We start from the raw sequence: 13,549 nt of genomic DNA, 5'->3' as shown, positions 1-13,549 counted from the left end.
TGGTATGGACTGCTCCAAGATTCATTATAATCTGGCTCAGGCAGAGATTTGGGATAGTCTGAACTTCTGGAGCCTGCAGAGTATGGGTCGCTTCTGGTTTTAGAGAAATCTGAGTTGTTCAGAGGATCTGAAGAATACGGATAATCCTGAGTTTTCAAATACCCTCGCGTGCGGTTCCAAGACGCCGAATACTCAGGGTCATTTGGATCTTCCTCATACCCATTATTCCTGTAGCAGGCGGACATGCTGGTACAGATTTGTTACCCTGGAGTGCTCAAACGCTCCCGCATTTGCGGTCACTCAGGGATCTTTTTGCAAATCTGAAAAATAAAAAGGAAGAAAATGGTCAGATTTTTTTTTTCCTGTCTTCCCTGCAGAGATTGGTGGTCATCTTCCAGTATTTGTCCTTTATTTCATAGTTGGGTGCACAGCTGCCCAGAATAAAGCCTATGTTCTCCGGCCTCCTGTGCACCCAGGTGTGGCCTCGAGGGGGTCATTGGGATGTGAGCACAACGTCCAGGTTGCACTGTCAAAAGGAAGGGCTATTCCTCCCCTTCTCAGTCTTTTCTTCCTGTGGGCTGGCATCTGGAAATGGTGCCATCTCAGGCCGAGCACACAAAGGTGACATCCACTGTAGGGACAACAGCAAACAGAAGGAGGAAGCCTGGGTTGCTGATGACTTCACGGATCAGTGCTGACATATCAGCTTGGGCTTTTAGGTAAAGAAAAAAAGAAATATTTGTCTTACATGAACCACTGTTTTCTGGGTCTCTGATACATGTGGCTAAATTCATATTCTGACTAATGCAATCCCTCGATTGAGAGGGAGGGGTACAGTGAACCAAAGGATTGGAAGGAACGAGGGCTTTTTGAGCACTTTGATTGCACTAGTGGTTCTAGGGTTCAAAGCATAAAATAGCATGAGTGCCCAGAGGAAGAATGCTTAATGGTAACTAGAGGGCTTGGGTAAAAAGACAATCCCAGTTTGAAAATGTCATTTTATGAGTTCTAAGAGCTCTCATCTGTAGACATGGCATACTTTCAAATCAGAAGTGGTGGGTATCTGTATTTACTGGCCTATTCTAAGTGTGCTGGGTATCTGTATTTACTGGCCTATTATCCATTTCCCCTTCTTATGGCAGCAACGTCCTGATTTTCCTCTGGGCATCTGCCCCTCCAGACCTCTTGGTCCAGGTGATTCAGGAAGAGCTGATGGTATTCCTGATTCCAAGGATGGTCACATGACTCAGGCCTGACCAATCAGTGTTCACCATGCCCCTGGCCACAGGATGTGGTTCAGGAATGGGCACATAACCCAAGTCAGTCTCCTAGGACCCTGAGTAGAGTAACTGGAAAAGACGTGCTCTCGTCTCACTGGGCTGGGGGGGCGCTCCAGTGATAGAATGTAAGCCTGGAATTGCTGGTGTCATGTCGACAGAGACAGTGAAGAAAATAATAAGCAGGGGAGAAAACTTAAAGGAAGAATCAATAAGATTTGTGGACTGACCGGATATGGGAAGAGCAAGAAGAAAGAAAAATAAGACAAAAATATCTCCAGGTTCGAGACAGCTTTAGATAAATGGTGATGCCTCTGAAAGACAGAAGTAGACTATTTTTAAAGTTCAACCCATATTTAAAAGTTTATCTCTGTGCAAACAAGCATGGTCAGACTGTCTGTTGATTAATCAGAGCTAAAGACAATATTGACCTTCTGCAATCACCTAGTCTTAGAATGTTCATTTGCCAACTCAGTTCCATATTTGTCAGCATAATAGAGGTTCATTTTTCTTTGATTTGTCCCTACCTAGCATCTACGGTAACATTTTTCCTTGAGTAACACTCTGTCAGTCCATGTGGGCCAGATCTGGACATATGACCCAATCCGAATGATGTTCCTTCTGGCCACAGTGATTGGGTCAGGGTATATAGCCCAGTCATGACCAATAAGATTCAATCCTGGGAGTTCTGTCATAAATGTTAGAAAGTGAAAAACTCTCTGATGCCAACAGGTCAGAGAACAGAGCCAAAAGCTGAAATAATTAGGGATCATATGCTGATGACATTATTGTAGCACCTGAGTCCAGCCATGCCTAAAGACAGCCAACCACTGGATACTTGAGTCATTACATTCTCTCTTTGACTTAAGTTAGTTTGAGTTGGGTTTCTGTAATTTGCAAATTTAAGAGACTTCTGATTAATATCCTGAGTTTTGCAAACAGAAACACCTACACAAACTATGAGTGCTCTGAAGATTAGATGCTATGCTTTATTACTAATTGTTTTTCATAAGATGGAGACTGAATCTATTCATTTACCTATATTGCAAGACTAGAGATTAATATGTCTATTGTCTAGGACTTCCATGGCCTACAAAAATCCTAGCTATTACATCTAACAAGCCAAAAAGTGCCTACTAAATTCAAGAAATTAGAAATAGGTACAATAATACCAGCCCCAAACAAATAAATATATCCATTGAAAGGCAATAAGAGTGTGCACAGAACTTTTTTTAAAATAAGTGCCAGAAATTGGAAACAACCCAACAGCAGAAGCAGAAAATAAAGAAATCATGGCAGGTTCATAAGATGAAATACACGGCAGGAACAAAGTTTGAACTTTTGTTATAAACAACAACAGGGATGCATCTCACAGATGTAATGATGAGTCCTCTACAGAAGAGTACATGCCGTATAATGTTTATACAAAGTTCAAGAACAGGCAAACTAGTGAATAGTGACATAACACAGAATAGTCATTTCCTTGAGGAAAGGAAGAGATGGGAAGTAATGTGAGGAAATCTCTGAGGGGCTGGAAATTGTCCTATATCTTGATCTAGGTGGTGGTTACGTGTGTGTGTGTGTGTGTGTGTGTGTGTGTGTGTGTGAGAAAATTCATCAAGTACACTTAAGAGTTGTGCTCGGCTCTGTAAATAGATTACTCCTGAATTTAAAGATGAAAATTAAAAAGACCTAAACCAGAAGCTATAATATAAAACCTTCTATTTCCCCCAAGAGGCCACTATACCAGTTTAAAAAAAAAAGAAAGAAAGATTCTGGCTCACACACATTTCCGCTTTTCTTATATACAGACACAGAAAAGCTGAATTAGTGGAAACGAAAGCTAGGTAAGGACAGGACTCATTACCTGAACTGAATCGTCTATGTGATGCTATAACGTGAAGAAGGTTAGGAACCCAGCCCTTGGTACTGGGTAGAACTGAGTTCGGTTTCCATCACCGGCTGTGTGGTCTTGAGCATGCCACTTAACCTCTCTGAGTCTGTTTCCTTACCCATCCAATGCTGAGAGTAACATCTCACAAGGTTGTTGTAAGCAACAAACAAGAAAAGGCACGTAAAGCAGCTGGTGCCAAGGAAGTACTCACTAAATGGAAGCTATTTATTACCACTGTTTGATTGATGTGTAAATATAAACCCTGGGAACTTCCAAAAGAGATAGAGAGTTGGTGGACAACAGAAGTCATGCACTCAATCAGGCCATGATTAAAGAAAAAGGACACGTTTTATAATCAGGTAGAGGAAGGAGCAATTCTACAAAATTTCTAGGTTGACACGGTGACTGAAACTAAATTTTGCTGAGAGCTTATTAGCCCAGGCTGAAAAAAAAATCGTGACAGGTTATCTAACACTCACTTCTTGTGAAAAAGGAAGTATACCAGTTTTTCAAGAGGGCCACGCCTCTCCCCAGGACACATTTCTGAAAATAATGCTTCATGAGAACCCTTCCAAAGAGATCAGATAACCACATAACAAAACTAGGGCTCAGGGCCACTAGCAATGAGCTCAGAAGCTCTAGCAACTCCAGGACCAGTGACAGGAATAGAGTGAGGCAGAGACTCTGGAGGCCCCTCCAGGTCACTGGGAGGAGCTGAGCAGCCTCCTTGCAGTAAGGCAGTGGCATGCGGCTATTTCTGGCCAGTGGGCTGTTAGCATAAGTGACTGCGACACTTCTAAGCCAAAGCATTTAAGAGCCCAAACACAGCCCTTGAATGGGGTCCCATTCATCAGCCTGAGTTCTTGCATGAAGAATGGAGCACAGCCCACTCCCACCTCCGCCAACCCACAACAGCTTTTCATGAGCAAGAAAAAACTTATGTGGTAAGCCATTGAGGTTTTCAGATTGCTTCTCGACGCAGCAGAGCCTTGCCTCACCTGACTCAAGCAAAATCACCTTTGTTTAGAATCTTTGACAAATTTATTCATATATGTATATTTACTCACACATATATATAATTATATAGCACATACACAACACATATAGAGATTGATACAAAGAAAGGTGATAGATAAGTAGGAAGTAGGTAGATAGATGTGGATGGATGGATGGATAGATGGATGGAGAGACAGAGAGATAGATAAATAGAGAGGGCGTTGGGGGGAGAGAGAGGGAGAGAGAGAGAGAGAGAGAGGGAGAGAGAGAATGGCGTTATGTGTGATCAGCCAACAATTAGTTTCAAGTTTGTTGGTACAGTTCTCGGTTCTACTGATGTCATTTGACAGGATCTTGTGTATTGCATCTTTTTCACAGTCCAGGCTCAAGTGGTGCTGTAACCACTATCACCTGTACTGGGACAAAGTCCTAAACGAACAAAAAACTAAGCCCACGGAAAAGGATCAGGAAAGAAGAGGGAGGAGGAAACAACTATAAGGAAATAGTCTCGTATTAATGGTCACATGAAGTGGGTGTGGTTTTCTGAGAACCTTGCTCATAGTTTCTATTGACTATTAGAGAAACAAGTGTCCTGCCCTGTTCAAAGAAATAATTTTGCTTTATGCCTTGGAAAAATCACAGAAAGGATACTACATTTTTTTCCCCCAGTTTTTATTGTTCTAGTCCCTTCCTATTAAAGACCTTTGAACCATCTCTTCTGAGCTGTCCTTGCGACATCTCATCTGGGATTTCCCCACTTTGCTATTTCAATGGTTTTCAGTCACATTCTCAAGCAATTACATGCCTTCTAAGTCTGTTAGTTGTGCACTATCTATTTGGTCTTGAAAGGCTCCTGGTTGGATTGGGTGAGCATAACAGTCTTATATTTGTCACTCAGCTAGTCAGGAGTGTTCAAGAGTAAATTACAGCAATTCCTCGAATAACATCGTTTTGTTCAGTCTTTTTATTATAACATGGATGAGATGCTGTAGGAACCGAAACCTTGTTCGTATCAATTACCCTGTGGTAAACTGGTTTTGTTATGTCCCTTTTCACTTAAAGTTGTGGAACCCATCCGCGACACTAAGTGAGGACTTCCTATACATTCCAGAATCGTGATGGCGATTTATCTGGATCTCTGCTGCCTCTTAGCTTTGCGAGACTTAAGCAACGAGGCGAGGCAAGCCACTCACAAGCTCTGTTCTGAGTTTTAAGTAACTTCACAAAACACAGGGACATGTGGGGGTTGGGAATTAAAGAGGGGGGAAAAATAACAACACAGGGACATGGGGTCATTAAGGATTGTCAGGCCAAGCTTTGTGTGTAATGACAAAAAAACTGGAAACAATCCAAAACCCCATCCACGGGAGATGGGCCAGATCAGTGACAGCACATCTGCATAATAGAATACCATGAAGTTATCAAAAAAGAATGCTTTTGATCTACAGTACCAGCAGAAGATGACTGGTCAAGATTCTTCTAATTCTTTCCCATCTCCTGCCCCCGGCCCAGGCTAGAATATCAAGGCCCTGCAGTCGTGAACTGTGCAAAGGTTAATTTTGTTAATTGAGGCTGTTTATTACTTGGAATACAAGGAAAGAGAACACAGGGACTTATAAAACAGTAAACCTGATTGCCATCAAATGCAGGACAACACCCCATAGGAGGCAAAGCGAGGCCACATATTATAATTTCAGGTATATCTTTTTACTTTCTAATGGGGTGCACCACTTTGTTACGCCAACACGTAGCAAGGTAAACCTTTCAACCTAAGTGAAATCAATGTTGCTTATGCTAGCTACAATTCTATACATGATATGATACATACATGTTTAAGACCCACAGTCAAAATTATCCAAGTGATTCCATAGAAATTCTTTACTAGTTCTAATGAGCCACCATCTATTTGATTTAGAATAGATCAAATTTTTTTTAAAAAAAATTTTTTGTGGGAAAATCATTTTATTTTGCTAAATAAGGACATTAAAAACAATGGCAGTTTTCATGACCTACTACCACTATTATTTCATTAAACTATTTTATGGATATTTTTTAAGAAAGGAAAGTGTTCTAATCTCAAAAGAAGGGATGTCATTTAATTGAATAAATTTAGCTTCATAAAGACTTACTCCTTTTTTCCTTATTTTTCTCACTTTGTCCCAAACAAATGCAAACTGCACAAACTAACACGACTGGCAGATGCTGTTGGGACAGTCCAGAGTCAGATGCACTTGGGGCTTCTGTCAGGAGCTGGACAGCAAACGATTATGGGAGGTTATAATCTCTGACACTGTCTGAAGTCTGAATGTTCCAAACTGCCGATTGCAGGCGGAGCCACACGTCCTGAAAATCAAACAACAGAGGACTTTGACGTCTATAAAAGTTTATCTCTTGCTGTACAGCTCGTGCAAGTGAGAAACGCTGGCTTGAATGCCTTCTTGTTCTCTTTTCTCTTAATAACTTTAAAAGATTGCACTACAGTAAAACGTACAGAATCAAAAACTGAATAGTAGCGAATACTAATCTTTTCATACTAATTCCAGATTCGTGTTTCTTTTATCAAAGAAAGAAAACATTACTGATAAAGCTCCAGCTCTCTCGTGTCGTCCCGCGGTCCAGTTTGCCACCAGCATCCCCCCATTTTCTCTGTCCGGAAACCAGCACTGTCATGAAGTTGGTGTGTGACTTGCCACGTCATGTTGTTTATGCTTTGATTACTGTTAGCGGTTGAATTGATTTCCCAGATGACGATATCTTGAAGTCCCAACCCCTGGTATCTCAGAACGTGAGCTTATTTGGTTAATAAAGTCTTTATACAGGTAATCATGTTCAAATGAGGTCAGTAAGGTGGGCTCTACTCCATTGTGACCGTCGTCCTTATCAAAAAGGAAATATGGACACGGACATGCACGGAGAAGAGCCATGGGAAGAACATCATGTGAAGACTGGAGTTATCCAGCCACAAGACAAGCAACATCTGGGGCTACTGGAAGTTAGAAAGGACAAGTAAGGATCCTTCTACTACAGATGTCAGAGGGACCACTACCCTGCCAACACCTTGCTTCCCGACCTCCAGCCTTCGGAGCTGTGAGACAATACATTTTGGTTGTTTAAGCCATCCAGTTTGTGGTCTCTTGTCACACCAGCCCTAGGAAACTAGTGAAGCCACCTATGTGAATATTGGTAAGTGGCAATATTATAGCTTCACGCATAAAAGTTCTATCTATAGCTATCCATCTCATACCTTACCTATTTGGGGGAATTTGCCATTTTTTAACATAAAATAGGTTTTGAGATCTATCCGCGTTGGTAGTTTTCGTAACTAAGCTAGCAGTTCACACAGTCTAGAAGTCTATTCATCTTCAAGACTTACGCTGTTCCGCTATATGACCAAACTATGTTGTACTTACTCTTTCTCCTACTGATGGACATTTAGGCTAGTTCCCATTCTTCACTATTAAAATGATCAGAGCGCGTCCCATCTGAGTGCCCTTGTGACCACATGAGAAAATTTCTCCAAGGAAGAGACTCGGAAGTGGTTTTTGCCTAGTTGATCTGTTTCGCTATTTTCAGCTTCCTTGGAGATGGCTCCGAGCAGTTGTACTAATTTCTAATAGCTACAGATAAGTAGCCTATTCATTTTCACATTGTCACCTAAGAAGGACAACTAGGAATATTCCCCATAATTGATCTTTCTTCCCTTTTCTCTGGATTACACTCAGTCAGTACCATATGTAGCTTGCAAAAAGGCAAATGTGAGACGCTAATATAGAAAAACAAGACCTCGCCGCCATTAAACTAGATTTTCTCCTTCTCAGCACTATTGACATTTTGGGCCAGATAATTTTTTGTTATGGGGCTGTCCTGTGCATCATAGGATGTACAGCCGCAGCCCTGGCCTCTGCCCACCAGGTGCTAGTAGCATTTCCCGGAAGTTGTAAAACCAGAAAAGTCCAGGCATTGCCAAATGTCTCTGCGGGACAAAATCGCCACTCCTCCCATGCCCCGCTCTGCATTGGAGAATGACCCAGTTACACTGCGATTAACCTGGCGATCTAAAAGGGCTGTGCCAACTCTCCAAGTCAATGACATAAAAATAAAAAAGAAAAAGGAAGGGAGACTTTCTTATCAAAGAGAAAAAAGTGAGCATTTTGGATGAAAGTGAAATCCAAGTTAGGAAGAGAAATGGACAAAGTGAGAAAATGTGTCGTTTTGAGGCGTGACTCATACTGCCTGCTCTGAGCCAGGCATAGAGCGGAGCAATGCACATGCACGCTCCCCTAAAACTTTACTCGGTTCAGCCTCAGCGTGAGGGGCTCTTCACGTTCCCATTACATGGATGAGGAAATTGAAGCTTAGAAAGATTTGGTCTCATCTCCAAGCTCGGAAAGATAGTAAGTAGGGACAGAGATGTTAACATAAGTTTCTTAATGACGCTTGACCATCTCCCACATAGGCTGACTTCTTCACTTTTTAATGTTCTTATTTAATTAGTTAGATTTTTTGAACAAGCCATGAGGATTGCTCAAGCAGAAAGGGAAATGGGGCAGAGATTTTTCCCTTATTAAAGATAGAAAATAAAAATGGCACAATTTTGATACAGATAAACAGAAGCCTTCTTGGCGGAGAGGAAACCAATAAACAAAGCTGAGTCAAGGGAGGCAAGAATTGGCATAAAGACAGACAAGGACTAATAGAATAGAACAGAGAGCCTAGAAATAAGCCCTTTTATATAAATGATTTTCAAGCGATTTTCGACAAGAGTACAAAAGCGTTCAATGGAGAAAGGGCGGGCTTTTCAATAAAAGGTGTCGGGAAATCTGGATATCCGCATATAAAAGAATGGAGTTGGGCTCTTACCTTACGCTGTATACAAAAACGAACTCGAAATAGAACAAAGACCTAAAAGAAAGACCTAAAACTATAAAACTCTTAGAAGAAAATGGAGAAAGATTTATGACATTGGCTATGGCAATGATTTCTTGGAAGTGACACCAAAAGCATAGGCAGCAAAAGTAAAAATAGACAAATTGAAAACTACATCAAAATTTAAAATGTCTGTGCATCGAAGGGTGCAATCAAAATAGTGAAAAGGCAACACATGAAACTGGAGAAAATAATTACAAATCATATATCTCATAAGGGATTAATAGTCAGCATATATAAAGAACTCTTATAACTCAACCACAACCACAACCACAGAAAACAAATAATCAGATTTAAAAATGGGCAAAGGACTTGAATAGACACTTCTCTAAAGAAGATAACCAAATGGCCAACAAGTATATGAAATGCCGCTCAACGTTACTGATCATTAAGAAATGCAAATCAAAACCACAATGGGAAATCACCTTGTACCCATTAGGATAGCCACTATCAAAAAAAAAAAAAAAAAAAAAAAGAAATAAAACAAAATAACACATATTGGTAAAGATGTGGACAAACTGAAACCCTTATACACTGCTGATGGGAACGTAAAATGGTGCAGCTGCCTTGCAAAGCAGTATGGTATTCCTCAAAAAATTAAAAATAGAATTACCACGTGATTCAGCAATGACACTTCTGAGCATATATCCAAAAGAACCAGAAGCAGGGCCTCAGAAAGAAGTGTGTACACCTATATGTATAGCACCATTGTTCACAAGAGCCAAAAAGTGGAAGCAACCCAAGTATTCATGCAGAGATCAATGGATAAACAAAATTGGTATAACCGCACAATGAAATATTATTCAGCCCTAAAAAGGAACGGAAATTTGTTACATGCAACAACACGGATGGAATTTAAGGACATTGTTCTAAGTGAAATAAGCCAGTCAGAGAAGACAAATTCTATATGACTCCAGTTATATGAGTTATCTAAAGCAGTCAAACTCATAGACATAGAAAACAGGGAATCGTTAGTTGTTTAATGGGTATAAAGTTTCAGTTTGCAAGATGAAAAAGTTCTGGAGATTGGTTGCATAACAACGCCAATGTACTTATTAACATTACTGAATTGTACACTTAAAAATGCGTAAGATGGTAAATTTAATTTTATGTGTATTTTACAATTATAAAAAATAGAAAAGACCAAAAAAAAAAAAAGGAGACAAGAATTTTTCCAAACTACAGTCATTTTAAAATGAAAACCAGTTTTTAAAAAGAGTAAAATATTAAAGCACTGTGGAGGAAAAGGAGAGAGAAAAAGCTGGAATAAGCTGACTGTGTGGATGCTTTTTCCCTCAACCCCCAAATAAGCTATGGAGGCTTTAAAATGAATCAAAATTAGCTACGATCAAAGCGTACTGAGTTTTTGAACTGTGCCATTTACTTAAAGCCTCAAAACGAGCACAATAAAAATGTCATTAAAACTTTGAACATAACATTCACCACAACAATAAAAGAAAATTAAAAAACCAACAGCCCTGAAAGCACTTCCAACCCCATCTGCACTTGACAAAGACAGCTGACAGCCCTACACAGTACATAATCGAATGCGCGTGTGCATTCCGATTTCCGGGCACCAAAATGTGAACGTCATAATTTTCACGTGCTGTGAACTATTCTTCTTGTTAACAATGTAAAACTATGAAACCATTCTTAGCTTACAGGCCACATTTGAACTGTGGAGCACTGTCTGTCAATCCCTGCACTAAACACATTGGCCTGTTTTTCTGGATCATAGGCTTTGCCCATGCTGCTCCCTCTGCCTGGAATGCTTTTCCCTCCGCTCTCGGCATGGCTAACTCCTCTTTCACAGAGAGGCCTCCTTTTCCCGCCTCTACATCCAAATAGTTCACCTTGCAAGTCTCTTGTAACATCCTGCCCTCTTCCCGTAGGAACCACTGGTTTGTAATGGCATACCAGCGGTACGCCCATATTGTTCAGTATTTGTCCTCCACTGGACTGAAAGCTCTGTAAGCACAGGGATTATTCTCTTTTGCTCAGTACATCCCCAGCATCTAACACCATGCCTGGCACGTAGGAGACTCTCCATTAATATAGTCGAATGAATGTCGTCCCACAAAGTTCTCGTTCATCTCATCCATCACCTGGTGGCCGCCTTCGGCCAGTGGGAGGGGAAGCAGACGCTGGCAACAGCTGGACCACTCTAGGGGGAGGTGGAAAGGAAGGGAGGGTTTACTCAAGCCTGTACTTCTGATGCCTGGGTCCGTATTTAGCACAAATACAACCCATTTATAAATTGAGGGTTTCAGATCGTTTCAGAGATTCTTGGAAGGATAATTTCTCCTGTGGAGAATAAGGAATCTCCCAGCGATTAAAAGTTCTTCCATTTTAATTCCCATTCAATATTTCTAACTAACAGCTAGGCAAAGTCTCCATTGGTGCTAATAGGTCTTTTAACATCTCTCTGAATTTGCCAAAGTCTCTTTTTCAACGAAGATAGAGAAAAGCTCCAAGCTCAGAATCTTCATGAGGCCACCACTTATGACTAGAATTACCTATTTTATTTTTTCTGTTAACGTACGATAAAATATTTTAAATTCTACCCTTCTGTAATCAACCCCTCCTCCCTCCCTTTGCCTATCACTCATCTATTCTCCATCCCTATAGTTTTGTCTTTTCCAAAATGTCATATAAATGGAATCACACAGTATGTAGCTCTTTGAGATGCGCTTCTTCCACTCAGCATAATCCAGCTAGAATTTAAAAACATGATTTGGTTTTCCCTATATGTATGTATGCACGTAAACATATAGTCACCTATATTTATAAGCAAGTGATGAAAATTTCCCATTTACAGTAATGACGAGTTTCCTTTAAAAATAAATCTATTAGTTAAAAAGAACAGATAAATGTTAGTATGCGTGGTAAGGAACGAAGGAAAAATTATGAACGTGGAACGCGAATGACTAAAACTCGGGACAAAAAAAGGATGTTATACAATAATATAATTGCACACTCCCCCCATGCCCACAACAAACACACACAAAAATACCAAGTCTGTGCTTCTAAGAATTCCTGAAAAGGAAGGAAAAAGAACTTAAAAAGAAGAAATGACTCCTTCTCGGGCATCTCATTTCAACCGAGCTTTCATGGTCACAGCTCTGGAAGCTTCGATCCCCTTCTCATGATCTTGGAAAGAAAATTCCAGCACAAAGGGTGAAGGCCACCTCGCGTCCCGAGAGGTTGCCCAGGCACCAGGCCATGCAATGTTCAAGCACGCCCTCATTTCGGCAGAGGTGTAGATTCTGTTTGTTTGCGAGGGCTTCCTTGTTCTTTCTGGGCTTGTCATGTTAGCTTAACGATTACTCTGGCTGTCACTGCCACTATAAACAAATGCTTCCAGAATCTTTCACCTGCAGTGTGTAATGTTTAGAACAAGGAAATAAAAGCAATGTAAATGGTTATTCTAAAAGCAAGTGAGGGCATAACCTCTAATACCCGTAACTAAATATTTGTTAGCACATGGCCCACGGGGCCCTCCAGAGCGAGTTTCCGCCTCTGACCCAGGCACCTTTGTAGCCGTAGATTTGGACCCTCTAGAATAGAATGGCTGTGCACACGAGAGGCCAACATCGAAGCAATGAAGAGGAGCAGAAAAATCTAAATGGAATAAAATGGGTACATCTTCTGGTTATTTATGTTTACCTTCACCAAGAAATTTACTAAATTTTCAAGACATTTACTTAATAATTGTGGAAAAGTAATTATATTTTATGAATCCAAAAGGAATATAACATGTTTAGCTTGTTAAGTACATGAGAAAGAGTCAGAAGCTGAAAAGTGGACATGAACTTTAATCTCATGAAGGCCACCACCTTCAGACATAGCTAAAATCTATCCAGGGAATGGTCGCATGTGCTACAGGAGTTCTAATATATTTTTAAAATAAGAACTGGGAAACTTGGCATGATAGAGTTGGTAAATGTCACCAATTAATCTCCATAAGAAAAATTCAAGAAAAAGCTAGAATGGGATGATTCTTTTATTTACATGGATGCTTGGATGCCCCTCCAATCACATTACACTAGCGAAAATGCCTCTTCTTTTACTGCAATCCTTTCTCGGTGAGAAATCCCCGGACCAAACCCTTCCCAGGGTTCTCTCCCTTACTATAATCCTAACTGCCACCTTCCACGTAAATAACATTTGGTAACAAGACTTTCTTTCTTGTATATAAGACCGTCCCCAAAGTAGGTGAAACCCACAGTCCTTAGGTGCAAAGCTGGCTGATGTAACTGAATTGCAAGACTGCGTGTGCATTCTGGTGCCAACGCTCTGTTTGAAGTGCAGGATGTGTGGCTGGATTTTACTCTGTTTTGGAAAGAGATCGGCGGAGGCCATGGGTCTAGGTCAGTGATTCTCAATCAGGGCAATTCTGTCTCCTGGTAGCAGATTTCACAATATCTGGAGGCATTTTTGGTTTCCACGACTTGGG

General features: G+C 40.7%; 1 protein-coding gene across 1 annotated transcript in view; it reads right to left on the bottom strand.

The window, feature by feature from the left end:
* The window catches only part of TMC5 (transmembrane channel like 5), a 39,316-nt gene extending 38,999 nt beyond the window's left edge, over positions 1-317 (bottom strand). The window contains exon 1 of the mRNA XM_011377513.2: positions 11-317. Within this exon, the coding sequence (XP_011375815.1) occupies positions 11-245 (235 nt within the window). The 5' untranslated portion in view covers positions 246-317. The remainder of the gene's footprint in view (positions 1-10) is intronic.
* Positions 318-13,549: the final 13,232 nt, after the last annotated feature.

This window comes from Pteropus vampyrus, unplaced genomic scaffold (genome assembly GCF_000151845.1).
Source record: "Pteropus vampyrus isolate Shadow unplaced genomic scaffold, Pvam_2.0 Scaffold314, whole genome shotgun sequence".
NCBI lineage: Eukaryota > Metazoa > Chordata > Mammalia > Chiroptera > Pteropodidae > Pteropus > Pteropus vampyrus.
This window is presented reverse-complemented; position numbering and strand designations above follow the sequence as displayed.